General features: G+C 42.8%; 1 protein-coding gene across 1 annotated transcript in view; it reads right to left on the reverse strand.

Annotated features, from left to right (window-relative positions):
* Positions 1-5,315: 5,315 nt before the first annotated feature.
* The window catches only part of qsox1 (quiescin Q6 sulfhydryl oxidase 1), a 160,026-nt gene continuing 137,715 nt past the window's right edge, over positions 5,316-27,626 (reverse strand). Inside the window, exon 12 of the mRNA XM_072274302.1 lies at positions 5,316-7,913. Within this exon, the coding sequence (XP_072130403.1) occupies positions 7,090-7,913 (824 nt within the window). The 3' untranslated portion in view covers positions 5,316-7,089. The remainder of the gene's footprint in view (positions 7,914-27,626) is intronic.

A 27,626-nucleotide genomic window follows, 5' to 3' on the forward strand; every position in this document is an offset into this window, starting at 1 on the left:
TGCTTGTTCACCTGCACAGCTGTACACCCAAGTCGAGCGTTTGTAATCTGGGCAGGACCTATATTCTACACTACAGCAGGGCTACTGGAGCAGGAAGTCCTGGACACTCAGCTCTCTGCATATCCTGTCAACTCTAAGGCCAGGCTGCATTTTCAAGTGAGCCTTCTCTGAACCTGGCAGCTCTTGAAGGAGAGTTGACAGTCTCATGCTGTAGGGCTGTCAAGAGCCCTTAATTAAATTAGCTTGGAGGAGTGTCACAGCAGCTCCCCAAGGGCCAGACACCATGACTAATCATTACCCTTACTACACAGCATGCATGACTCCAGTTGTCTTGTTAAGGGAATCCTCCTGTCAATTTGAAGGGTTCTGCAGTGCACCCCTGCCACATTCACTGACCTGTTGCTTGGCAATATGTTGTCGACATTTCAGTGCTGCAACTAAAATCTGATGTGTCAATATCAACTTAGCAAAAAACCTGACCGTAGTTAATCAGCTATCATTTATACACAGTGCCTGAAGTTCTTTTCCACTGGAGTTAATTGAAAGCAAAATTGGCTGGCGTGTACAATGGGCAGCCAATCCACAACTCCAGTAGTTAAAATCCACTACTAGGTATCCTTGTGGTGATTTAAAACAGATGCATTAGCTCCACCATGGACTAGTAAACTTGACTGATGATTTAAATCCGGGATTATTAACAATTAATGGCTATCTGGTGTAAAAATGTTGCACTAGTAGCTTTCAATCCTATGGGTAATGCAGTGACAGCCTACTTCCTTCCTTCCTTGAATACTATGCACAGAGTGTACGGGCAGGGTGTTGACTGACAGGCTCTAGGGAAAGCACATTCCGAGCACGCACATGAAAGCACTTTAAGGGCAGTGCTGTGTTACCTTGCTACCAAGTGAGCAGGATGCAGAATGAAGAATGGCACTTGTGTGTCCTGCAAATCATCTTTCATGACAGAGTTTGAGATAATCCTCCTCCTACTTTGCTTTCAAAAAGTAAATTAAGCATCAAACGCCTCTGCTGCAATTCTCCTCTCCCTCAAAGGTAGAGCCCGGCAATCTCACACACATTCCATCAGCAAAGTAAAGCTTGCCTGAGGCAGCAATCGGTCATGGGCTTTAGCAGGCGATATATGTTGTGTCCTCCTTTCTCTTCCACGCATTAGCAGACAGGTCTCTCTCAGACATGTCACACACAAGCAATCACAGACAAGTTGCTCTTAAAATGCTCTGCCTCTGTTTGTAACATCACTGCAATGATAATAACAACTAATACTACTGGCTTCAAAGAGATTCTTATAGATACTGGAAAATATCTCAACTGTACTTAAACCGTTGGAATGAACTCACATAGTGGTATAAATAGCTTAATTCATAACTTGGAAAATGGAATTAAATTGTAGGACTAGGAAGGGGAAATTGCAGGACAGGGGACAGTGAACAGACAAAGCAGGTTAATCTTGGGTATCACCCACAGATCTTGCAGTGCTCAGTTAAAGCTTGCATGAAGTTGCTGGTGAAAATTCTTATCGATAAGATATATGATTATTTAGAAATGTATGGCCTAATTAGGGAGTGGCAGCATGGCTTTGTGTGGGGCAAGTTGTGTCTTACCAATTTGAATGAGTTTTTTGACAAGGTGATGAGAGAGATTGATGAAGGTAATGCAGTGGATGTTGTCAACATGGATTTTAGGAAGGTGTTTGGCAAAGTCCCTCATGGGAGGCTAATCCATATTAGGATGCATGGAGTCCACAGTGACAGAGGGTAGTGGTGAAAAGGACTTATTCGAGCTTGAGGTCTGTAACCAGTGGTGTCCTGTAGGAATGTGTGCTGGGACCTCTGCTGTTGGTGAGGTACATAAGTGACTTGGATGAAAATGTTGATGGGTGGGTTAGTAAGTTTGCAGATGATACCAAGATTGGTGGGGTTGTAGCTAGTGTAGGAGACTGGCAAAGAATGCAGCACAATCTTGATCAGTTGTAGATATTGGGTTCAGAACTGGCAGTTGGAGTTTAACTCAGATAAATGTGTGGTGCTATACCTCGGTAGAGCAAATGACCCTTCACAGTGTTGCTGAGCAGAAAGATCTTGGGGTTCAAGTTCATAGCTCCTTGAAAATGCTGATAGAAGTTTCAATAGGTACATTTAATGTCAGAGAAAGGTATACAATATACATCCTGAAATTCTTTTTCTTTGCAAACATTCATGAAAACAGAGGAGTGCCCCAAAGAATGAATGAGAGTTAAATGTTAGAACCCCAAAGCCCCCCCACAGCTCCCCCTCCCATGCACAAGCAGCAGCAAGGCAATGACCCCCCCCCCACTACCCCCACCAGCAAAAATCTGTATGCAATATTCCAGATATGGCCTAACCCAAGTTGGAAGGATGTTGAGGCTTTGGAGAGGGTGCAGAAGAGGTTTAACAGGATGCTGCCTGGTTTAGAGGGCATGTGCTATTACGAGAGGCTGGATAAACTTGGGCTGTTTTCTCTGGAGCAGAAGAGGCTGAGGAGGTTTAGAAGATTACGAGAGGCATAGATTGAGTAGACAGGGAGTATCTTTTTCCCAGGGTTGAAATGTCTAATACCAGAGGGCATGCATCGCAGGTTCAAAGGTAGGTTGAAAGGGGATTTGAGGGGTAGGTTTTTCACTCAGAGAGTGGTGGATGCCTGGAATGCGCTGCCTGGTATGGTGGTAGAGGAAAATACATTAGAGGCTTTTAAGAGGCGTTTAGATAGGCACATGAGTATGAGGAAAGTAGAGTAAAATAGACATTGTGTAGGTAGGGGGGATTAGTTTTTGGGTTTCTTTGGCAGTGCATGTGAATGCAGCAGCCTTTTGGGGGCAATCAAAGGTGCTTTTTATTTTGTAAAATTTGTTTTTTACAATTTAAAGACAATTCTGCTCCAAGAATATTGGGTACTGCAGGGCTGCTCCATCAGCGAGCTACTTATTGATCAGAGTAGCTGGACTGGTATCAGTGGAGGAGCCGGCTGAGGTGTCGAAGGAGCTGTTCAGGGTATCGGATGAGCTGGTTGGGATGTCGGTGGAGCCGGTTTGGATTCAGATGAACTGACCTGGCTGCAGACTGTGTTGCTGCCCCACCCCAGCTTGCAAGCATTGCAGTTGGTACAGTATAACCATGGGAGTTTGTCTCCGACGTTTCACTTGTGATCGCAAGACTCTGTTAAACAGTGATAATGTAAGTTGCCCTTGTCTGGCCTGTTACCCTTGTCTGGTGAGGGACAGATGACATGGGAGCTGCATGGACTGAGTTGTAGTGAGGACCAGGCCTTAAGCCTCGGGCTTGGCTGCTGTTGCTGAGCAGGTGAGAGACGTGGAAGCACTACTGCGCGGTTGAGCTTAGCTGGGCCCTGGCCTTGTCCATCGGTGCTGTCCTCTCATGTTCGAACGCTGGAGTGACAGGCTGGATTGCGTGCATCCGTACACTGCTGGGAGATTGTACATTGACTGCTGGACATTGTTGCTCAGGGTATGTTATTTTTCATGTGAATATGTTTCTTTGCTTGGTATTTTGAATTATGTTACTTGCTATTTTGAATGTTTGCACCTTGGCCCCAGGGGAATGCGTGTCTCGTTCAGCTGTATCTATGTATGGCTTGAATGATAATTGAACTTGGTTTGATTTGATTGATTTTTGATTGGCTTTTTAGCTGATCTGGCACATTGTGGGTGAAGGGGCCTGGTCCTGTGCAGTACTGTTCTGTGTTCTATGTTTGAAATGTTAGATGAGAAAAACTAGGGATGGTGAAGCCATGGGTAGCTTTCTCTGCTTGGAGATATTCATGGAGGTTGTGCCATGTCCTCCTCAGTGGCACTTATAGGGTCAAACAGCCTTCTTCCTCCCTCAAAGTCAGTTGAATAAGCTAAACGGACAGAGAAACTGAAAAGAAAACTAATGTGTATAATTTATATTTTTCTTACAAATGTGCCTGTGATACCACTGCAAGACTTCAATTCCACTTGTACATATAACAATAAATATTATTTTGAAATACCACCATAGAGTTTCTCACAAAAGTTAAACCTTCCTAATCAGCTGCTAATTCTTAGTGACCTCAAAAGAGCCTGTTGTGGAAATGGTGAGAAGAGCCCTGGGGCAGAATAGCCACGATCAATAGTGGATGGTGGGGCCTATCCCTGCTATGTATAACTGTATTCATCACCCAGCACTTGCTTCCACCGCCTTCAATGCAACTGAATGTGTGTTCAAATGGAACTCAAAATTAATTTCTCACAGAAAACAATCAGACTTTACGTTATCTTTCCCAACAGATAATGAACTTGCATATTATTATGTAAAGCTCTCATTACATTGATGGTACAATACGGCTTTATAAATGTGGCATTGCCATTACAAAACACGTGCCTCACCTGCAGACTGCTCAGCACCAAAAGCAAAGAAGGATAATTGATTCATGACCTCAGTCCCTCCTCCACTTTCCCAAGGCCAGTGAAATATATTTTATGAGGGGTGATTGATAAGTTTGTGGCCTAAGGTAGAAGGAGTCAATTTTAGAAAAACTAGAACATTTATTTTTCAACCTACTCCCTTCTTACATGTACACACTTAGTCCAGCGGTCATGGAGCATACGGATCTTGGACCTCCAGAAAGTGTCCACAGCAGGGGTGAATGATAAATTCGTGGCCTAAGGTAGAAGGAGATGAGTTATTAACTTCAAACTTTCAGCATAATCACTCAAAGAGTTGAACTGCATGTGCATGCAACGAGAGCTGTATAACTCATCTCCTTCTACCGGAGGCCACCAACTTATCAATCACCCCTGCTGTGGACACTTTCTGGAGGTCCAAGATCCGTATGCTCCACGACCGCTGGACTAAGTGTGTAAATGTAGGAGGGGACTATGTTGAAATATAAATGTGCTAGGTTTTCTAAAATTGACTCCTTCTACCTTAGGCCAGGAAGATATCAATCACCTCTCGTAAATGTGAAGTCGGTATAACAATGTAAGAAGCATTAAATGGGCATAAATGTCCTCTACGGGTGTTGCATTGATCTTTCAAACCAGGGATTGTACTCACTGGGTGTCTTAGCGTCTCAGTGTGAGGGGTGTATTACATTAATCAGTAATGAAGGGTCTCATCCTGAAGTGCCTGCTCTTTATTCCTCTCCATAAATGCTGCTGAATTCCTCCAGGATTTTGTGTTACTCTGGATTTCCAGCCTCTGTGGAATCTTTTGCGTTTACATTAACGCAAAACAGTTTTTCTTCAGGTTGGTGATGATGGAAACCAGTGAAATAAGAACTGAAAGAGTCCTACAAAGGTGAAACTCAAGGATTTCCTTTTAATTAAAAAATGATTATGTTAGCAGTACAGAAACAAATCAAAAATGTGTACTTCCCAGGCAGGGCAGAAAATCTTGTGAAATGCCTTTTCAGAATACCGATACCAGGAACTGAAGGTGGCCAATTGTTTTCAAACCACTAAAAGAAGCAATGGAGCAAACAGTAAAAGATTATTTGGACATCATCTGTTTAGAGTCCTTTGCTCTTTGTCAGTGTGAATGTAGCTGATTTTCTTTCATTTTTAATACCTGTTGGAGCAGTTCAACTTGCTTTCAAACAGGGATATTCTGAGATCTATCCCACAAGGTTGCCTCCTTCAAAGGAAGCCATAAGGCACGCAGAACTTCTCCCGCTGCAAGATAAGCACTATCATCAGCAACTTCAATGCTTTTGATCACTTCATTACTTCTGTCCGAAGAAAGAGTTTTCTTTGATACGGTGCCTTTTGCAGTCTCCAAAGTACATATCACCAATCATCTCCTTCCTGAGTGAAGTTATAATGTCGGAAACATGGCAGCCAATTTCTATACAAATAACAATATGATGATTATTAATTTTAAAACAAATTGTGAAACTGTTGGATTCTTGTAAAAACCTCAGGTTTGCTAATGACCTTCAGGGAAGGAAATGTGCCTCCTGACATGGACTGGCCTGTATATGACTCCAGACCCTGTGTAATGCGATTGGTTCTCAATTATCCTCTGAATGTCTCAATAAGGCGATCAGTCAACTGAGGAGTATTTAGGATTATGCAATAAACACTGGCTATGTTATCAGTATGCAAAATAAATTTCTGGGGCTTGTATTATTTTTCTTCGAATACTGCAAAGTGACTTTTAACAATCACTTGAGTGACCAAACAGAGCCTTGTTTTAGAATCTCCTCTAAAAAGATGTCAGTTTGGACCACTGCACAGGTTTGGACAACTTGACGCTTGTGAAAAATCAAGGGGAACAATTTGCAGTTAGTGTTAAGCCACCATATTGAGACCATGGTGGAACTTGTCTTGTGAAAGTCACCTCAAGATTAAGCAGTCAGTCCTGTGCAATTTCAATGTTTCTAAATATGCTGTGCATGGGGTTATCCATTGTGCGCAGTACTTTTGGGAAAGGGATGTTTCTATGGTGGGATTTTATTGGTTGGTTGGAAATGTTTCAGCATAATTACTTGAGAAGTGCAACTGTTTACATTTTACCTGCAAATGGACTATAGTGTGCAAATCTACCTGCTCCGGTTTAGGAAGTCACAGAGATTCTGTCTCCTTACCCTATTTCCTCACCAACTGCCATAAAACTTATCCAATGTGCTTTGAGATGAGAACATCAAAGTCTGGTCTTAGAGATTTTTTTGATATATGTAGGATAGGTGCATATTTACCTCTGCAGAGTTAGGTGGTAATTTCTGAATCATACCTCATAGACTGTGACATACCAAACTGTTTTCTCAAGCAGAAGTCCTTTGCAAAAACACTGGAGCATTATCATGGAGGGTTTGAAATCTTGGTGTTTTATCTTACTTGAGTGAGCAAGTCAGAATCTAATATTCTAGATTTGAAATTATTTTGTGATCAAATGTGTCCATTATTGTTAATTTACAAGTGACCCCATGGAAACATTATTTTCCTTAGCTAAGATAATAATGTTCTAAATTGTTTCTAATTCAAGAGCTTCCATGTCAATGGAACATTAATGTGAGTGGAAACATATATCATTGCACTCCCTGAGGCCTATAAACCTAGTCTTTGTTTTATCACTTCCTTTCCCTGCTATATTTAATGCCAATACAGGCTGATGTGAACCAATATTTCAATTTCCAACACCGAAACATCATTTTGAAATAGACGTACAATGAAAATAGAGACAAAGCGGTCAGGAAATACAACATAATACAAAGGCCAGTATCCATGCGGGAGAAGTTCATCCCCCTCAAACCAATCCATTTTTTCTTGGCAATGACATTATCTCCACCCCAGACTACCCAATTTTGCAGCATCTCCTTAGACTCTCCGGATTCATCAATGGACTGTAGGTGCAGTTGGGGTCCACGGTATTTCTTGCTCATCATGCTGGCTCTCTCATTTTCAGCCCTGCCCTTCAAAGCTTGTTTTTTGTATTGTTCATTCACAAACAAGTCCAGGTCGACAATATCTTCTACATCCCTCCTAGCAGTATGTTTCCACTTGACAAAACTCCTCTTTTGACTTCTGATTCTCCTTACACTCCTTTGGTTGACTTGACGTTCTTCATTCATCATTGGTGGTTCTGTGCTTTTTTCTTTTTCTTGCTTGCCCTTGTCTTCATCTATGTCTTTCTTCCACTCTTCTTCTGGGACAGTCCTCTCTTGACCCTGCCAAGTATCTCCTTCCACCTTCTGCTGCTTCTTCAGGAGTTCCTCCTCCTCCTCTTCAAGATAACTGTAGTCTATATTATCTGGAGAATAATGTACATTGAGGAAGTTCATCACTGCATCTAAAATCCACTCATGGTGCCCATTGATCTCATTGTGACAGTCTGCACACATGTCTGGAGGTGGCCATTGAATCTTTGGGAATTTTGGATCCTCACTTGGTGCACCTGAAGGACATAAAGAAAACAAAGGAATAATCAATAGCACATACAATGAAAAAAAAATAATTCAGTGGCTTTGTTTTTACACACTGGAGTTGAAACATGGTGTGTAGAGCTGGTGACCAGGAGTTATATAACGAGCCCAGGTATGACCTCTGGAAGGCTACTGTGAGTGCAAAGAGGTAATTTCAGACTCAACTAGAATAATAGACAGATGCTTGACATCTGTGGTAGGGTTTACACAATGTAACTTCCTACAAGGCGAGATCAGGTAGCATAAGTGGCAATGACCTTTCACTCCTGAATGAACTCAACCCGTTTTATGCAGGCTTTGACAGGGAGAACTTGATGCACCTAAACAAGCCACCACATCTCTAATCTGTAATTTCAGTCTCCGAGGCTGATGCCCGGGCATCCTCCAAGAGAGGCACCAAAAGGCACCTGGTCCAGATGGTGTACCTGGTTGAGTATTAAAAATCTCATTGGACAAACTGTGCAGAATAGTTATGGCCAGATTTAACCTCTTGTTTCTATGCTCTGAGGATCCCAACTGTTTCAAGAAGGCGTCTATTGTACTGGTGCCCAAGAAGAGCATGGTGACCTGCCTTAATGACCACCATTCAGTGGCACTTATATCAACTGCTTTGAGAAGTTAGTTATGGCATGCATCAAATCCTCCCGCAGAGATGACCTGGATCTTCTCCAATTTGCCTAGTAGCACAACAGGTCAACAGCAGATGTGATTTATCTGGCTCTTCACTCTGCACTAGACCAGCTGGACAATAGGAATTCATGTCAGGCTGCTGTTCATTGACTACTGCTCAGCATTAAAAGCAATCAGCCCATCCAAATACAGCATCCAGCTTCAAGACCTGGGGCCCAGTACCTCGCTCTGCAACTGGGCACTTGACTTCCTCATTGGCAGGCATGAATCAGTAAGAACTGGTAACAGCATCTCCTCCTTGTGGACCATCAACACAGGTATGTCTCAATGCTGAATGCCTGGCTGCCTGCTCTGCACTCTACACACACATGACTGCATGGCCAAACACAGTTCTCATGCCCTCTTCAAATTCACTGGCAGCACCTTGGATGAATCACAGGTGATGATGAGTCAACTTACTGGATTGTGGTACAGCAGGTCACCTGGTTGAGTAACAACAACCTGTTGCTCATTGCCACCAAAGCTAAAGAGCTGATTGTTAACTCTAGGAGGTCGAAGAAGGGTGAACATAAACCAGTCTAGATTGGGGGATTGGCAGTGGAGAAAGTTAGCAGCTTCAAATTCCTGGGCATTAACATATCAGATGACCTGTTCTAGGTGCAGCACATACATACACTCAGTGGCCACTTTATTAGATACCCCTGTACACCTGCTCATTAATGCAAATACCTAATCAGCCAATCATGTGGCAGCAACTCAATGCACAAAAGCATGCAGACGTGGTCAAGAGGTTCAGATGTTATTCAGATCAAACATCGGAAAGGGGAAAAATGTGATCTAAGTGACTTTGACCATGGAGTGATTGTTGGTGCCAGACAAGGTGATTTGAATGTCTCAGAAACTGATAAGCTCCTGGGATTTCCTTGTACAACAGTCTCTAGATCAGGGGTTCCCAATTGGAAGTCCACGGATCCCACGGTTAATGATAAGGGTCCATAGCATCAAAAAGATTGGAAAGCCCTGATCTACAGTCTACAGAGGATAGTGCAACAAACAACAATAATAATGTGAAAAACAAAACAAAAATCCAGTGAGCAGCTGTTCTGTGGGTGAAAATGCCTTTTTAATAAGAGAGCTCAGAGGAGAATGGCCAGACAGGTTCAAGCTGACACAGGAAGGTGACACTAACTCAAACCACCACATGTTATAACAGTGATGTGCAGAAGAACATCACTGAATGAACCTTGAAGTGGATGGGCTACAGCAGCAGAAGATCACACTGGGTTGTACTCCTATACCTAATAAAGTGGCTACTGATTATATATGCAATTAAAAAGAAAGCATACCAGCATTTTTTTTTTACTTTGTTAGGAGGGTAAGGAGGTTTGAACATTGAATACTCTAACAAACTGTACTGTTGAATGTACCTTGACTGGTTGCGTCATAGTCTGGTATGGCAATTCAAATGCACAGAAACATAGGAAGCTGCCGAGAAAAGTTGACTCTGCCCATGCCCATGTAATCTTAATTGTAGGCATCTGTGATCTCCCTTCTACCAAAAGGCAATCAGAGCATGGGCGGAATGGAAAAAGTTTACAAGAATATTGCCAAAGTTAAAACCCACTGTCAGGAAGCACTAAGCAAGTGAGAATGTTTTACTCTGGAAGAGGGAAATAGTGTGTCCTGAAAATGTTGTGTGGTTGAAACCACTGGAACTGCCATATTTCTGGGAAGGCTATTCAATAGGCATATGAGGAGAATATGGCTGCATCAGAGTAAAGTGGGAAGAGATTCATACATCATACAAACATTGACAGGGAGGATTTTATTTTATTGAGATATAGCATGCAATAGGCTCTTCTGGCCCTTCGAACCACGCTGCCCAGCAATCCCCCGATTTTAATCCCAGCATAATCACAGGACAATTTACAATATCCAATTAACCTACCAACTGGTTTGTCTTTGGACTGTGGGGAAAAGCCAGAGCAGCTGGAAGAAGCCCACACGGTCACTGGGAGGACGTACAAACTCCTTACAGAAAGCGGTGGGAAGCCGGGTCACCTGTACTCTATAGCACACTACGCATTTTGACCATCTTCTAAGCTGTGGATTTTATGAAGTGCTACACAAATTTACAGTGCCCTATTAACCTGCAATCTGCATGCCTTTGGGATATGGGAGGAAACTGGAGCATATGGACGAAACAGACACATTTACTGATTTACTGGAGAATGCACGAACTTCACAGAGGCAGCAGCATAGGTCAGAATTGATGCTGTGCCATTATGCTGCTGTAATTTGCTCTAAAGTGGTCTAATTGCCAGAACAGACTGATTTGTATATTTCTACCTATATGTCCTGTAACGAACAAAAGTTTTGGTTGACGAGTCTTTTCCACAAAATTACTGTCCCCTTAAGCACTGTGAAAAAGTTCAAGCATGGGTAAATTCTGCTGCTCAAAACACCAAGTCATCTCAAACCTGAGGGAGGCACTGCCTAGGAAGGGGAAAATACAAAGGTTCGATTTGTTTGTCACATCTACACGTATAGTAGACATCCCACCTCTCCCAGAAGTCCTGGGAGTCTCCCGCATATAAGTAGTGGTTCCCTGATGCCCGCAAATTATATATAATATCCTGGAAATCAATTTTTTTGAGAGCGAGCAAGCGAGAGAGCGAGACCAAGAAAGCGAGAGCGCGTGAGCGAGAGAGCGAGAGAGAAAGCGAGCAAGAGAGAGCGCGAGAGCGACCACAAGAGAGAGGGAGCGTGCAAGCGAGAGCGCGCTATGGCAGAGTGTTCCAAAAAACGAAAATATAAAACGTAGGCCAGCCCAGACTACACTAAAGTGTACCCCTGCCTAATAGGGGTCAAAAATAATGACAGTGTTGCTCGCTGCGCTGTTTGCAACCCTGACTTTTCTATTGCCCATGGTGGGATAAGACTGTAAAAGACATGTTGAGGTGAGTTTAACAGGTGTCATTCATTCACTAGCATAGCTAACGTTATTTAAACTAGCTGGCTAGCTGCTCAGGATCTACTCTATTGCAGACATCCCACCTCTCCCGGAAGTTCCGGGTGTCTCCCGCAAATTGATGGTGCTACCTCCCTGAAATGAGTTTTTGCAGGGTGGGATGTTTGTGTATAGTACATCAAAACATACAGTGAAATGTGTCAGTTATGTCAAGATAAATGAGTGAGGATTGTGCTCGGCAGCCCACAAGTGTTGCCATGCTTCTGACACTAGCACCATATTCACAATTTACTAACTCTAACCTGTATATATTTCTAATGTGCGATGAACCTGGAACGTCTGGAGCAATTTCACTTGGGCTCAGGGACAACGTACAAACTCATTACAGATAGTGACGGGTATTGAACTCTGATCGATGATCAGTGGTGCCATGAAGTGAAGCGCTCACCGCTACACTACCATGTTGCCCTATCACACAGGAGTAGGCCACTCACTCCCTCATGCCTGCTACACCATTCAATAAAATTATGGCAAACCTTTTATCCCAGCACCACTTGTTGCAGTAATCTTTTGTAAGGGTTTTTTTGTGTCACTGCGTAGTCTAATTAAAATGGCTTCTTTGTTATGTTAACTGCTGAGAAAGTCTTTCCCGCTAGCAGTTTGTTTGAATCATGTTACTGATAAGAAGATGTTATGAACCAATTGTGATAGTTGTTATGTTTTTGGTGTATCTGTAAGATATTGTATGTGCGGGGTTTTGGGGGAGAAGGCGGGAGAGAGAGACAGAGGATGGACCAGGTGCTGTGAGTCTGCTAACGGAGTCGGACCCCGAGCGGGGCGTTCGGCGAGGTGAGGAGACGGAGACAGACTTGTGCGGAGTGTCTGGTTGACCAGCGTTGTTGGTCCCAGGCGGCCGGTCGAGGAGGTCCGAGGGGTCGCAGGGTGAAGAAGAAGGGTCCAACTGTTTGTGCACGAAGAGATTGAACTTTGATAAGTGTGGCGCCTTTTATTTTCCTTTTACATTTTATTCTCTATTAATTATATAGTTCCAGTAATATCTATAAACTGTAAATCACTTAATCGTATCTGGTGTATTGTCTGTTATTTGGGGGGGGGGTGGGGTACATCACACAGCATCCACACAAACTGATTACCCAATTTGGTGGGGCCGAGGACTGTTTCCCTAGACGACAGCAAGCTGAACGACCCTGAAGCTGGCCAGGGGGCCAAAAAACGTATCACTCTGCCAGGGAACTATGAATGTACAGGAAATTAGGGAAGGAAAATTGTTTGCAGTAGGGAGAAACTATGGAGCCCTTGTGTTTAAAATTTAAAGTCTTGCAAGGTTTAATTCAACAGCTGGATGAACAGATGGCTGCAGAAGAACAAGCAGTTGAGAGGCCTGCCTGATTTGAAACACTTGCTGTCCAGGCTGGTCAGCCAATAATGGAGTGCCCAGTCAATCTGCCTTGTTAGCAGTAGAGCTTTTAACCATTCAGCCATCCATCAACGAGGTCAGCGCAATTGAGAACCCAATCCTCAATAGGCCACTCTCCCCCTGCACTTCACTAGAGCTTGTGGTCAGGCACCAGGCACCATCCCAAGTGCCACATTATGCTGAGGGTTGGCTGTCACTCCATTGTCAGCTTGTCTCTCTGCTTTCACCATTCAATGTACCTGCTAATCAGAATACCGAGAAGGGGCTTGGTAAGCCATTCACTGCAGGCGATTCAAGTTAATCAAGAACGACAAATGCATTAACACCAGCACATATCACAATGAAGAATACATCCCACATCAGGAAGTGTGTGTTATATCATGGAGTGGGTGACGTCAGGCAGTACCAGCACTCACCGCCAGCACCATGCAACCTCCTTTATCCTGAGGAGGATTTGTGTGTGTTTCAGGGATCTGCTCAAGCCATCCAAATGACTGGGCATTTCAGATTTGGTCAGTGGATCAGGGTCCAAGTGAATTGCAGAATTAGAGATGTGAATAGGGCTTCAATGTAAATAGTAGAGGGGGTACGTTTAACAGATCGGAAAAGTGTGGATAAAGGAAAAGGAGAATGCAGGAGAGGTTACTGAAGTCTCCAGAATAAAAATAAGGACAGAAAGTTAAGCTTAAGAATTTGACCAGGCAACAGAGACAAATTTGAGAGAAAGGATGGTGAATATGAAACTGAAGGCGTCATATTTGAAAGCACTTTGTATACGAAACAAAGTAGATGAGTGTATAGTACAGTTAGAGTAGGCACAGCATGGGCATCACAGAATTGTTGCTGAAGGAAGATCACAGCTGGGAGATAAACATCCAAGGATACACATCCTATTATAAAGACAGGCAGATGTGCATAGGGTGGGGCGACTCAGTTGGTAAAAAAAAAATGAAATCAAATCCTTAGCAAGAAGTGACATGGGGTCAGAAGATGTTAAATTCTTGTGGGATGAGTTAAGAAGCTGTAAGGGAAAAAAGGCCAAACTGGGAGCTCTATAAAGGCCACTGAAGAATAGCCAATATATTGGGGGTACAAATTACAACAGGAGAAAGGTAATATTGTGGTGATCATGGAGAACTTCAGTATGCAGGGAGAATGGGAATATCAGGTTGGTACTGGATCCCAAGAGAATAAATTGGTGGAATGCCTTTAAAGCAGCTTGTAGTCTGGTCATGTCTACTGGGGAAAGGGCGTTCTGGATTTGGTGTTGTGCAATGAACCAGAATTGATCAGTGACTCTTTGGAAGCAATGATAATATCATAGAATTCACCCACAGTTGGTGATGCAGAAGCAAACATCGGGTACATTTTGCCTGCCACAGTCCCAAGGAAACACCAGGTTGTGTAGTGTGAGAGAGAGTTTAAACGAAGCAAGTGGGAAGTCGGCACATCTGTGCCACAGCCCCGAGGAGACACAGGATTGAATAGAGGGAGAGAGAGTTTAAAAGTGAGAGGGGGCAGTCGGCACATTTTGCACGCCACAGTCCCTGAGCAGACATTGGATTCTGCATAGTTAGGCACCTGGCAAGGACCAGTGTTGGAGTGGGGAGTTGAGGGTTTGGCTCATTGAGGCTTCCCCAAGGAGAAAAATAGACCACAGGTAGATTTTTTTCCCATTATTTATTTACTTTTTCTTTCTTCTTTATTGCACATTTAGAGCAGTGGGGATGCCAGGCAGGATAGTGGAATGCTCCTCTTGTGGGATGTGAGAAATTCAGGGAGACTTCCAATGTCCCTGATGACTACAACTGCAAGAAGAGCATCCAGCTGCAGCTTCTAACAGAACGTGTTGAGGAGTTGGATCTGGAACTGGATGAACTCCAGATCATGCAGGAGGCCAAGGGGTTGATAGACAGGACATACAAGGAGATACTTACACCCAAGGTGTTAGAAACAGGTAACTGTGTGACTGTTACAAAGGGAAAAGGGAATAGGCCGCCAGTGCAGAGTATCTCTGTGGCCATTCCCCTCAATAACAGGTATACTGCTTTGGATACTGTTGGGTGGGATGACCTAGCAGAGGAAAACCACAGTGGTCAAGTCCCTAGCACTGAGACTGACTCTGTGATTCAGAAGGGAAATGGGGAGAACAGGCAAACTGTAGTGATTGGGGATTCGTTGGTTAGGGGAATAGAAAGAAGGTTCTGTGGACATGAACAAGATTCCTGGATGGTTTGTTGTCTCCTGGGTGCCAGGATCAGGGACATTTCAGATCGAGTCCACAGCATTCTTAAGTGGGAGGGTGAGCAGCCAGAGATCGTGGTCCCTGTTGGTACCAATGACATGGGAGGGATGGATAGATGGATAGAAACATAGAAAACCTGCAGCACAATAGAGGCGCTTTGACCCACAAAGCTGTGCCAAACATGTCCTTACCTTAGAACTAGCTAGGGGGTACCCATAGCCCTCTACTTTTCTAAGCTCCATGTATCCATCCAGGAGTCTCTTAAAAGACCCTATCGTATCCACCTCCACCACCGCCGCTGGCAACCTGTTCCATGCACTCACCACTTTCTGCGTAAAAAACTTACCCCTGACATCTTCTCTGTACCTACTTCCAAGCTCCTTAAAATTATGCCCTCTCAAGCCAGCCATTTCAGCCCTGGGAAAAAGCCTCTGACTATCCACACGATCAATGCCTATCATTCTCTTGTACAGCTCTATCAGGTCACCTCTCATCCTCTGTCGCTCCAAGGAGAAATGTCCAAGTTCACTCAAGCTATTCTCATAAGGCATGCTCCCCAATCCAGGCAACATTCTTGTAAATATCCCCTGCACTCTTTCTATGGTTTCCACGTCCTTCCTGTAGTGAGGTGACCAGAATTGAGCACAGTACTCCAAGTGGGGTCTGACCAGGGACCTATATAGCTGCAACATTACCTCTCAGCTCTTAAACTCAAACCCATGATTGATGAAGGCCAATGCACCGTATGCCTTCTTAACCATAGAGTCAACCTGCGTAGCAGCTTTTAGTGTCCTATGGACTTGGACCCCAAGATCCCTCTGATCCTTCACTCTGCCAGGAGTCTTGCCATCAATGCTATATTCTGCCATCATCTTTGACTTACCAAAATGAACTACCTCACACTTATCTGGGTTGAACTCCATCTGCCACTTCTCAGCCCAGTTTTACATCCTATCAATGTCTCGCTGTAACCTGTGACAGCCCTCCACACTATCAACACTCCCAACATTTGTGTCATCAGCAAATTTACTAACCAATCCATTCACTTCCTCATCCAGGTCATTTATAAAAATCACAAAGAGTAGGGGTCCCGGAACAGATCCCTGAGGCACACCACTGGTCACCAACCTCCATGCAGAATATGACCCGTCTACAACCACTCTTTGCTTTCTGTAGGCAAGCCAGTTCTGGATCCACACAGCAATGTCCCTTTGGATCCCATTCCTCCTTACTTTCTCAATAAGCCTTGCATGGGTACCTTATCAAATGCCTTGCTAAAATCAATATTCACTACATCTACGGCTCTACCTTCATCAATGTGTTTAGTCACATCCTCAAAAAATTCAATCAGGTTCATAAGGCACGACCTGCCTTTCACAAAGCCATGCTGACTATTCATAATCATATTATGTCTCTCCAAATGTTCATAAATCCTGCCTCTCAGGATCTTCTCCATCAACTGACCAACCACTGAAGTAAGACTTACTGGTCTATAATTTCCTGGGCTATCCCTACTCCCTTTCCTGAATAAGGGAACAATGTCTGCAACCCTCCAATCCTCCGGAACCTCTCCTGTCCTCATTGATGATACAAAGATCATTGCCAGAGGCTTCAGCAATCTGCTCGCTCACTTCCCACAGTAGCCTGGGATACATCCCATCTGGTCCCAGTGACTTATCCAAGTTGATGCTGTCCAAAAGCTCCAGAACATCCTCTTCCTTAATATCTACATTCTCAAGCTTTTCAGTCCACTGCAAGTCATCCCTACAATCACCAAACATGAGGAATTCTGCAGATGCTGGAAATTCAAGCAACACACATCCAAGTTGCTGGTGAACGCAGCAGGCCAGGCAGCATCTCTAGGAAGAGATACAATCGACGTTTCAGGCCGAGACCCTTCGTCAGGACTTGACGAAGGTTCTCGGCCCGAAACATCGACTGTACCTCTCCCTAGAAGATGCTGCCTGGCCTGCTGCGTTCACCAGCAACTTTGATGTGTGTTCCTACAATCACCAAGATCCTTTTCCATAGTGAATACTCAAGCAAAGTATTCATTAAGTACCTCTGCCATCTCCTCCGGTTCCATACACACTTTTCCACTGTCACACTTGATTGGTTCTATTCTCTCATGTCTTATCCTCTTGCAAAAGTCTTGCAAAGTGAGTTCAGGGAGTTAGGTACTAAGTTAAAGGACAGGACCTCCAAGGTTGATGATACAAAGATAGGTGGAGGGACATATAGTGTTGAGGAAGCAGGGTGTCTGCAGAAGGAATTAGACAGATTGGGAAAATGGGCAAAGAAGTGGCAGTTGGAATATAGTTCAGGAAAGTGCATGGTTATGCCGTGGTAGAAGGATTAAAGGTGTAGACTATTTGCTAAACGGGGAGTAAATTCAGAAATCAGAGGTACCACAGAGGGACTTGGGAATCCTCATGCAGGATTCCCTAAAGGTTAACTTGCAGATTGAGTCGGTGGTGAGGAAGGCAAATGCAATGTTAGCATTCATTTTGAGAGGACTAGAATACAAAAGTGAGGATGTAATGCTGAGGTTTTATAAGGCACTTGGTCAGACCACACAGAGTATTGTGAGCAGTTTTGGGTCCCTTATCTGAAAAAAGATGTGCTGACATTGGAGAGAGTCCAGAGGAGGTTCGGGAGAATGATTCCAGGAAAGAAAGGGTTAATGTATGAGAAGCATTTGACGGTTGTGAGCCAGTACTCACCTGAGTTTAGGAAAATGAAGGGGGATCACATTGAAACCTATTGAATACTGAAAGGCCTAGACAGAGTGGATTTGGAGGATGTTTCCAATACAATAGTTGGGGAGTTTAGGATCAGGGGCACAGCCTCACAATGGAGGGCTGTCCCTTTTGAAGAGAGATGAGGAGGAATTTCTTTAGCCAGAAGATGGTGAATCTAGGTAATTCATTGTCACAGATGGCTGTGGAGTTCAGTTCATTGGGTAGATTTGAAACGGAGCTTGATCCGTTCTTGAGGAGTCAGGTTGTCAAAGATAATGGGGAGAAAGCAGAAGAATAGAGTTGAGAGGGGCAATAAATCAGTCATGAAGGAATGGTGGACCAGACTTGATGGGCCAGATAGCCAAATTCTGCTCCTATGTCTAATGGTCTTACAGTCTAAAGGCAGAGGAATGAAAGAGGAGGTGGAAGAGGAGAGTAGCAGTTTGAGGGTACAGCAGCAAAGGTAGAAAATCCTGAATCCACAGGACAATTTCAGCCCAAAAAAAGTAAAAGGCATTTTTAAGGGAGAATAATGCAGCCATGGCTGCCAAGGGAAGTCAAAGTCAACATAAATCAGAAAGAGAGGATGTATAATATTGGAAATTATAGCAGGATGCTAGAGCATTAGGAAACTTTTAAAAACAAAAAGAAGGCACCTAATAAAGCAATAAAGAGAGAAGAAAATGAAACATGAAGGTAAGTTAGTGAATACAGGGTAATATAAAAGAGCTTTTTCAGATACTGTATAAGTTTTTTCATATATAAAGAGTAAAAGAGAGAAAAGAATGGACATTGACCATTGGAAAATGATACTGGAAAAGTAGCAATGAAGAACAACTAAACAACTGTTCAAGTACTTTGCATCAGTTTTCATTGTGGAGACACTAGCAACATGCTGGAAATTAGAGTGTGCCAGCACAGTTGCCTTGAGGGGAGATTTTTCCTGACAGATTTGTTGGAATTCTTTTAAGAAGTAACAAGAAGGAAAGACAAAGGAGAGTCAGTGGATGTTGTTTACTTGGATTTACAGAAGGCATTTGACAAGTTGCCGCAATGAGACTTCTAAAGACGACACTGAGACCATGGAATTAGAGGAGAGGTATTAGTATGGACAGAAGATTTGCTGACTGGCAGAAGGTAAAACTGGGACTAGCTGGCTTCCGGTGACTAGTATTGTTCTGCAGGTGTTGGTGTAGGGTCCACCATTTTTCACCTTGTATGTTAGTAATGTGATTGAATTGACAGCTTTGTGGCCAAGTTTGTGGATGATACAAAGATAGGTGGGAGGGGTAGATAGTGTTGAGGAAACAGGGAGTCTGCAGAAGGACTTGGATGGATGAGGAGAATGGACAAAGGAGTGGCATATGGAATATAATGTAGGGAAGTGTATGATCGTGCACTTTGGTAAAAGGAATAAAGACGTGGACTATTCTCTAAATGAAAAGAGAATTCAGAAATTGAAGGTGCAAATTGACTTAAGAGTCTTACTGCAGGATTCCCTAAAGTTTAACTTACAGGTTGAGTTGGTAGAAGGAACTCAAGTGCAATTTTTTAGCATTCACTTCCAGAGGACTAAACTATACAAGCAATAATGAAATGCCAAGGCTTTATAAGACATCGGTCACACTATATTTGGAGTACAGTGAGTATTTTTGGGTCCTATATCTAACGAGGGGGGTGCTGGCATTGGAGAGGCTCCAGGGGCAGTTCACGACAATGATTGCTGGGATGAAAGACTTCATGCATAAGGAATGTTTAATGGTTCTGTGCCTGTAATCATTGGAGTTTAGAAAGATGAGGGGGATCTCACTGAAACCTACCAATTATTGAAAGGCCTATGTAGAGTGGACATGGAGAAGATCTTTCCAGTGGTAGGAGAGTCAAGAACTTGAGGGTGCAGCCTCAATCAAAGGACATCCCTTTAGAACAGAGGTGAGAAGGATCTTATTTAACCAGAAGGTGGTGAATTTGTGGAATTCATTGCCACAGATGGCTGGAAGGGCATGCCATTGAATATATTTACACTACATTAGTCAACTTCTATATCTCTTCAAAGCAGGAACCATTATGGATGATAAGTGTCAAATTCACTAGTGATGTCCTGTGAACAACTCATTTGTATCTCATTAACTATTCCTTCAACCATCTTGAGAACTAATTGCTAAGATCATCACAACTTTGGCCCAGACCGTTGCCTAGGTTCCAAATTCTTTGAAGTAAGCTTTTAAATTCCACCATACCAATTCCACTTACAACATCCTGGTTTGAACACAACTTCTTCACATTATTTCCATGTATAGTTTTCATCCATTGGGTGGCTTTGCATCGAAGTGTGTGAAACTCCATATGATAACATCCAACATTTTTTTTATCAACTTCAAGAAACTGCAAACACAATATCTTTCTTATAAAATGATGTTTTTCAAAATTTGCCTGTTTTGGAGATTTTATTACCAGCTCCATAATTGTCTGAAATATACCATCAATTGAAAATATCAAAAGATTATTAGTCACTGTTGTTTTGTGATCTTGCTGTGTGTTAATCAGTGGCCACAGATCCCCATAGCCAATGCTGAGGCTATGCTATGAAATGGAGGGATAATATTTAATTGGGTGTAAATGGTTTGAGACATCCATGAGCACAGTCTTTCCTGTTTCCTGTGACAGATTATCTGATGCAACATCTAAATCCAGATCCCATGACCAAATAAATTCCAACACACAACTCATTATAGAAATTCTACAGGAAGTACTCCAACTTTCATCCCATAACTGCACCAGAAAATACCTCTTCTAACTCCATTCAGTACTTTGTAGACTGTCTCTGAAATATAAATGAGAAAACTTTGAACTGAGTGCTTGTAAAATCTCTGTGCATTTTATAAATCAACATTATTAGATTATGTGAATTATTTGATTTTTATTTCAGTTTCATTCAGGACGTTTATTTGAAAAAATATCTTTGGGTAAGTTCCTCAACTTCAGTTTGGATAATGAACTGCACTAAATTGGTAACAACTACAAAATCCTTATGCATTCCAAGTTACTCAGATCTGCTCAGGATATTATAGTTGCAGGTTATTTTCCCTTGAGTTAGCTTGGACACACCACAAAATAGTGTGTTTGATTAAGCATCCCCTAATGAATTAATTGATGTCTGTCTTTTGAAAACTGCATCCTTTGAAGCAAAAATTCCAGTTGACAATATAAAATACATCGCCAGTGTGGAGATTTATTAGTGTATATAAGTAAAAGGTGAATTTTCTAAGTTTTCTTCATCCATAATATTAGTTAAAACAGAAATAAAACTTTGAATCTGCAATTACAAACCTACACTGCACTAAAGACAAAAATAACTCTCAATACTTTTAAACAATGTAATTCCTATTTTTTTCAGTGGTATACTTCTCTCGTGAATTTTTGTAATGCTCATGAATAACTCTATTACCCTGTGGGACCCACACTTTCACTATATTCTCTGTTGATATATAGGCCCATTCTATTTACTATGACACATGATGTTTTGTGTTGGTTCCTTTCAACCCCCCAGAGTATTTAATCCAGCCCCTCCACTCTTTACAAAGGGAAAAGACTACAGCTGCTGCCCTCTCCCCGGAGTCTATTATGCCTTCCTCAACACTAGAAATCTTGCATCACTCCCTTGGTCCCTGTCCAGGCTGAAAACCTTTTGTGTGCTTAAATTGCTGCAGTTAACATGAATGAATAACAGGAATGGTCAACTTGCCCTAACAGTTGTACCTACTAGAATTGCCGGAGCAGAGTGTGGTTGCAGCTGGGTTGAAAGCCAAGAGACTGCAGGTCCCAGCGATGCATTTGGATAATCAATGCAAATAAGATGGTGTGAATGCTTTGCATGACTAAAAAGCCGGTGCATTTAGCCCATCAGCTTCATTAACAGGAGGTCACTTACAAAGTAAAGTTCATGATCTTTGATGGCACTTGTTTCCTTTCCAAGGGTATGACCTCTCTATTCGTTGTAGAGCAGTCCCGTAACTAAATCTTCCTGGGCCAATGTTTTGCTTCAAGATGGGAAAACGGTTGGAGGTTTTTGTGGCCAGATGGGAAAGCAGTCAACTTGATTCTGCTAACGTAAACACGAGGAATTCTGCAAATGCTGGAAATTCAAGCAACACACATCCAAGTTGCTGGTGAACGCAGCAGGCCAGGCAGCATCTCCAGGAAGAAGTACAGTCGACATTTCGGGCCGAGTCCCTTCGGCCCGAAACGTCAACTGTACCTCCTCCTAGAGGTGCTGCCTGGCCTGCTGTGTTCACCAGCAACTTGGATGTGTGTAACTTGATTTTGCTGTATGTTGGGGTAACTGACAGGATTCAATTATCAGCCGGATATATGTGGGGCTGCATCAGCAACCACTTGGGGGGGGGCTGATAAAGTTAGTACCCAACTCTCAGAATGAAAGTCTTGGAAATCCCACATACAATGGGAAAGATAAAGGTAAGAAATAAAATATGGTGAAAAATGCTCAGCAGGCCAGGCAGCATCTATTTGATGAGAATTAAAACTAATGTTTCAGGAAAGGACCCCTCATCAGAACTGTGAAGGAGACAAAAGAAACATCAAGATTCAGAGTGGGTAGAGGAGGGAGATGTCTCTGACAGGGTGAAACCAGTGTGCTCATGGAGATAAGCTGTAAACAAGAATTATTCTTTTTCTTTTGCTTGGAAGTGGAGGACATGTCCAGTCTCCCTCAGAATCAGATATATTACTAATAATATATGTCATGAAATTGGATGTTTTGCAGCAGTAGTACTACACGATACATAAACAACACTATTAAATACAAAAATATCTACTTACTTATTTGTTTATTTATTGATTTGTGTATTTCAGAGTGTAGTTTACAGTGCCTATAAAAAGTATTCACCCCCCTCCAGTGGAAGTTTTCATGTTTTATTGCTTTACAACATTGAATCGCAGTGGATTTAATTTGGCTTTATTTACACATCAACAGAAAAACAGTCTTTTTGTCAAAGTGAAAACAGATCTCTACAAAGTGATCTAAATTAATTACACATATAAAATACAAAATAATTGATTGCACAAGTATTTACCCCTTCAAGTCAGTATTTAGTAGATGCACCTTTAGCAGCAACTACAGCCTTGAGTCTGTGTGGATAGATCTCTATCAGCTTTGCATATCTGGACACTGCAAATTTTTCCCATTTTTCTTTACAAAACTGCTCAAGCTCTGTCAGATTGCATGGGGATTGTGAGTGAACAGTCCTTTTCAAGTCCAGCCACAAACTCTCAATTGGATTGAGGTCTGTACTCTGACTTGGCCACACTAGGGCATTAACATTGTCGTTTTTAAGCCATTCCTGTGTAGTTTTGGCTTTATACTTGGGGTCATTGTCTTGTTGGAAAATGAATCTTCTCCCAAGTCGCAGTTCTCTTGCAGACTGCATCAGGTTTTCCTCCAGGATTTCCCTGTATTTTGCTGCATTCATTTTACCCTCTTTCACAAGCCTTCCAGGGCCTGCTGCAGTGAAGCATCCCCACAGCATGATGCAGCCACCACCATGCTTCATGGTAGGGATGGTGTGTTTTTGATGATGTGTGGTGTTTGGTTTGCACCAAACATAGTCCTTTGTCTGATGGCCAAAATGCTCAATTTTGTTTTCATCAGATCATAGAACCTTCTTCCAGCTGACTTCAGAGACTTCCACATGCCTTCTGGCAAACTCTAGCTGAGATTTCATGTGAGTTTCTTCTAACAGTGGCTTTCTCTTTGCCACTCTTGTCATAGGTCTCTTGGTGGCCTCCCTCACTAGTCCCCTTCTTGTACGGTCACTCAGTTTTGAGGATGGCCTGCTCTAGGCAGATTTACAGCTGTACCATATTCTTTCCATTTTTTGATAACTTACTTAACTGTACTCCAAAGGATATTCAGTGACTTGGAAATTTTCTTGTATCCACCTCCTGACATGTGCTTTTCACTAACATTTTTGCGGAGTGCTTGGAGTGTTCTTTTGTCCTCATGGTATAGTTTTTACCAGGATACTAACTCACCAGCAGTTGGACCTTCCAGATACAGGTGTATTTTTACTAAAATTAATTGAAACACCTTGAATGCATACAGGTCCCAAAAAAATTTCCATTTAACGAATTATGTGACTTCTAAAACCAATTGGCTGCACCGTGATGATTTGGTATGTCTTATTAAAGGGTGGGGGGGGGGGTGAATACTTATGCAATCAATTATTTTGTGTTTTATATTTGTAATTAATTTAGATCATTTTGTAGAGATCTGTTTTCACTTTGACACAAAAGTCTTTTCTATTGATCAGTGTCAAAAAAGCCAAATTAAATCCACTGTGATTCAAAGTTGCAAAACAATAAAATATGAAAACTTCTAAGCAGGGTGAATACTTTTTATAGGCACTGTGTGCATTGCACTGTACGACTGCTGCAAAAATCAAATTTCACGACATACTTTAAGCAACATTATATATATTTATGTGTGTTTATGTGTGTGTGTATATATACATACACACACACATACATATACATAAGGTTGCTTAACATTGTCATAACCAGGCTGTAGGTTCGCACTACCTATTAAACGCTCCAAATAGCATGCATGCCATGCATCTCAAATAGCCTCTAACAACCAAGTCCAGCTACTGACCTTCCTGTGTGGCTTAGCTACCAAGCCCAGAGGAAATGTTTCTACTGACAGGAGAAGGGGCAAAGACGGGTTACTGGCACCTTAAAACCAGTCACTTTGGGCAGATCAAAGTTGCTGGTGAACGCAGCAGGCCGGGCAGCATCTCTAGGAAGAGGTACAGTTGACGTTTCAGGCTGAGACCCTTCGCCAGGCTTCCAGAGTAAACCCCAAGGAAAAATCTGGAGCTGTAGTCCCTGAGTTCAACTCTATCTGGCAATCCCCGTGATGCTGCTGGTGCAAAGCTGTATTGATCTCTGCCGTTCCTTTGGATTCATCAGTTGCTTGGAGACGGTGAGCCTGCTGCATGGGCAACAGTTTGCTCTCCATAATGTAATGCCTGGCTTGTGTATCACACTGTATATATAATAAGTAGTACAGAAAGAGAGTAATACTAGTGAGGTAGCGCCCATGGCTTCATTGTCCATTCAGAAATCTGATGGCAGAGGAGATAAAGCTGTTACTAAAGTGCTGAGTGTGTGCCTTCAGGCTCCTGTGCCTCCTCTCTGACGGTAGTAATGAGAAGAGAGCATGCCCTGGGTGGTGGCAGTCCCTAATGATGGGTGCCACTTTTCTGAGGCACTGCCTTTTGAAAATGTCCTCGATGTTGGGGATGCTAGTGCCCATGATAGAGCTAGTTGAATTTATAATCCTCTGCAATTTTTTCTAACCCTCCACACCAGATGGTGATGTAACAGTTAGCATGCTCTGCAGAGTACTTCTGTAGAAATCTGCTGGAGTCTTTGATGAAGTACCCAGTTTCTGCACTGCATCATATAATTCCTACATTTTTATGCTATGTTCTCCGCATCTGACAGTTCCCATTTTCTCATTGACCAGATATCCTAATTAACAGTTTATCCCCTTTGTCTCCTTCTCAGTCCTGATGAAAGGTATTCAACTTGAGAAGTTAACTCTGTTTCTCTTCCCAGATGCCACACATCCTATGGAATGTTTGCAGCATGTCCTATTTTTATTTTAGATTTCCAGCATCTGCAGTATTTTGGTTTTCACTTGCATACATATTGATGCAGCTATAAAGAATGCAAGACAGTGGCTATATTTCATTAGCAGTTTGAGGAGATCTGGTTTGTTAAACAAAACACTTGAAAACCTACAAACGTACTGCGGAGAGCATTCTGAATGGTTGCATCACTGTCTGGTATGGGGGAAGGGGGTGCTACTGTATAAGATTGAAGTAAGTTGCAGAAACTTGTAAAATTAGTTGGCTCCATCATGGGTACTAGCCTCTGTAGTATCCAAGACATTATGAAGGTGCAGTGCCTTAGGAAGGCGGCTTGCATCATTAAGGATCACAACTAGCCAGGACATGCCCCCTTCTCAATGTTACTATCGGGAAGGAGGTACAGAAGCTTGAAGGCATACACACTGTGATTCAGAACAGCTTCTTCCCATCTGCCATCCAATTTCTAAATAAACATTGAACCTATAAAACTATCTCACTACTTTAATACTTCTCTTTTAGCACACTATTTTAATGATTTAATAGGCATACTTACTGTAATTCTGTTTTTTTCTCTATTTATCATGTACTTTTTTGTACTGTTGTTGTAAAGTTAACATATTTCATGACATGTGCTGGTGATATTAAACCTGATTCTGATTCATAAAGATTGGAGGCGTTTCTTCAGTCACTTTTGTACTTGTTGACATTAGGTTGAACTCTCCTAGGTCAATAAACAATATTGACAGAGGCTGGTTTGTTGTTCCATTGATTCTAGTGGCAAGACCAGACTATGTTGAAGCAGCAACATCACGTGCAATGTATTTTAACTCCTTTTGATGCTCTTTACTAGTAGGCTGAGAGCTGCAACCATCACTTTCCATCCTATCCCCACTGGAACTATCACTGGTTAGCCTATACCTACTGTGACCCTCAATGGCCATTCATTGTGACCATCACTTCCCAGCCTATCCCCACTGTGACCATCACTTCCCAGCCTATCCCCACTGGGACCATCACTTCCCAGCCTTTTCCCACTGGGACCATCGCTTCCCAGCTTATCCCCACGGTGACCATCACTTCCCAGCCTATTCCCACTGGGACCATCGCTTCCCAGCCTATCCCCACTGTGACCATCCCTTTTTTTTATTTATTCATTTACGCGATGTGGGCGTTGCCAGCTAAGCCAGCATTTATTGCCCATCCCTAGTTGCCCATGAGAAGGTGGTGATGACCTGCCTTCTTGAACCGCTGCAGTTTCTGAGGTGTAGGTACACCTACAGTGCTGTTAAGGAGGGAATTCCATGATTTTGAACCAGCGACAATGAAAGAATGGCGATATGTTTCCAAGTCAGGATGGTGAGTGACTTGGAGGGTGATTTCCAAGTGGTGGTGTTCCAGGTATCTGCTGTTCTCATCCTTCTAGATGGTAATAGTCATGGATCTGGAAGGTGCTGCCTGACGAACTTTGGTTTGTTGTTGCAGTACATCTTGTAGATAGCACACACTGCTGCAGCTGTTTGTCAATGGTGGGGGACTGGATGCTTGTGGAAGGGGTACCAATCAAGTGGGCTGCCTTATACTGGATGGTGTCAAGCTCCTTGGGTGTTGATGGAGCTGCACTCATCCAGGCGAGTGGCGAGTATTCCATTACACTCCCGACCTGAGCCTTGTAGATGGTGGACAGGTTTTGGGGAGTCAGGAGGTGAATTACATGCCACAGGATTCCTAGCCTCTGACCTGCTCTGGTAGCCGTGGTGTTTATATGTCTAGACCAGTTCAGTTTCCTGTCAATGGAAACCCCCAGGATGTTGATAGTAGGGGATTCAGTGATGGCGATGCCACTGAATGTCAGGAGATGATGGTTAGAGCCTCTCTTGTTGGAGATGGTCATTGCCTGGCACTTGCGTGGCTCAACTGTTACTTGCCATTTGTCAGCCCAAGCCTGGATATTGTCCAGGTCCTGCTGCATTTGGGTATGAACTGTTTC

The sequence above is a fragment of the Mobula birostris genome, chromosome 12 (genome assembly GCF_030028105.1).
Source record: "Mobula birostris isolate sMobBir1 chromosome 12, sMobBir1.hap1, whole genome shotgun sequence".
Classification (NCBI taxonomy): domain Eukaryota; kingdom Metazoa; phylum Chordata; class Chondrichthyes; order Myliobatiformes; family Myliobatidae; genus Mobula; species Mobula birostris.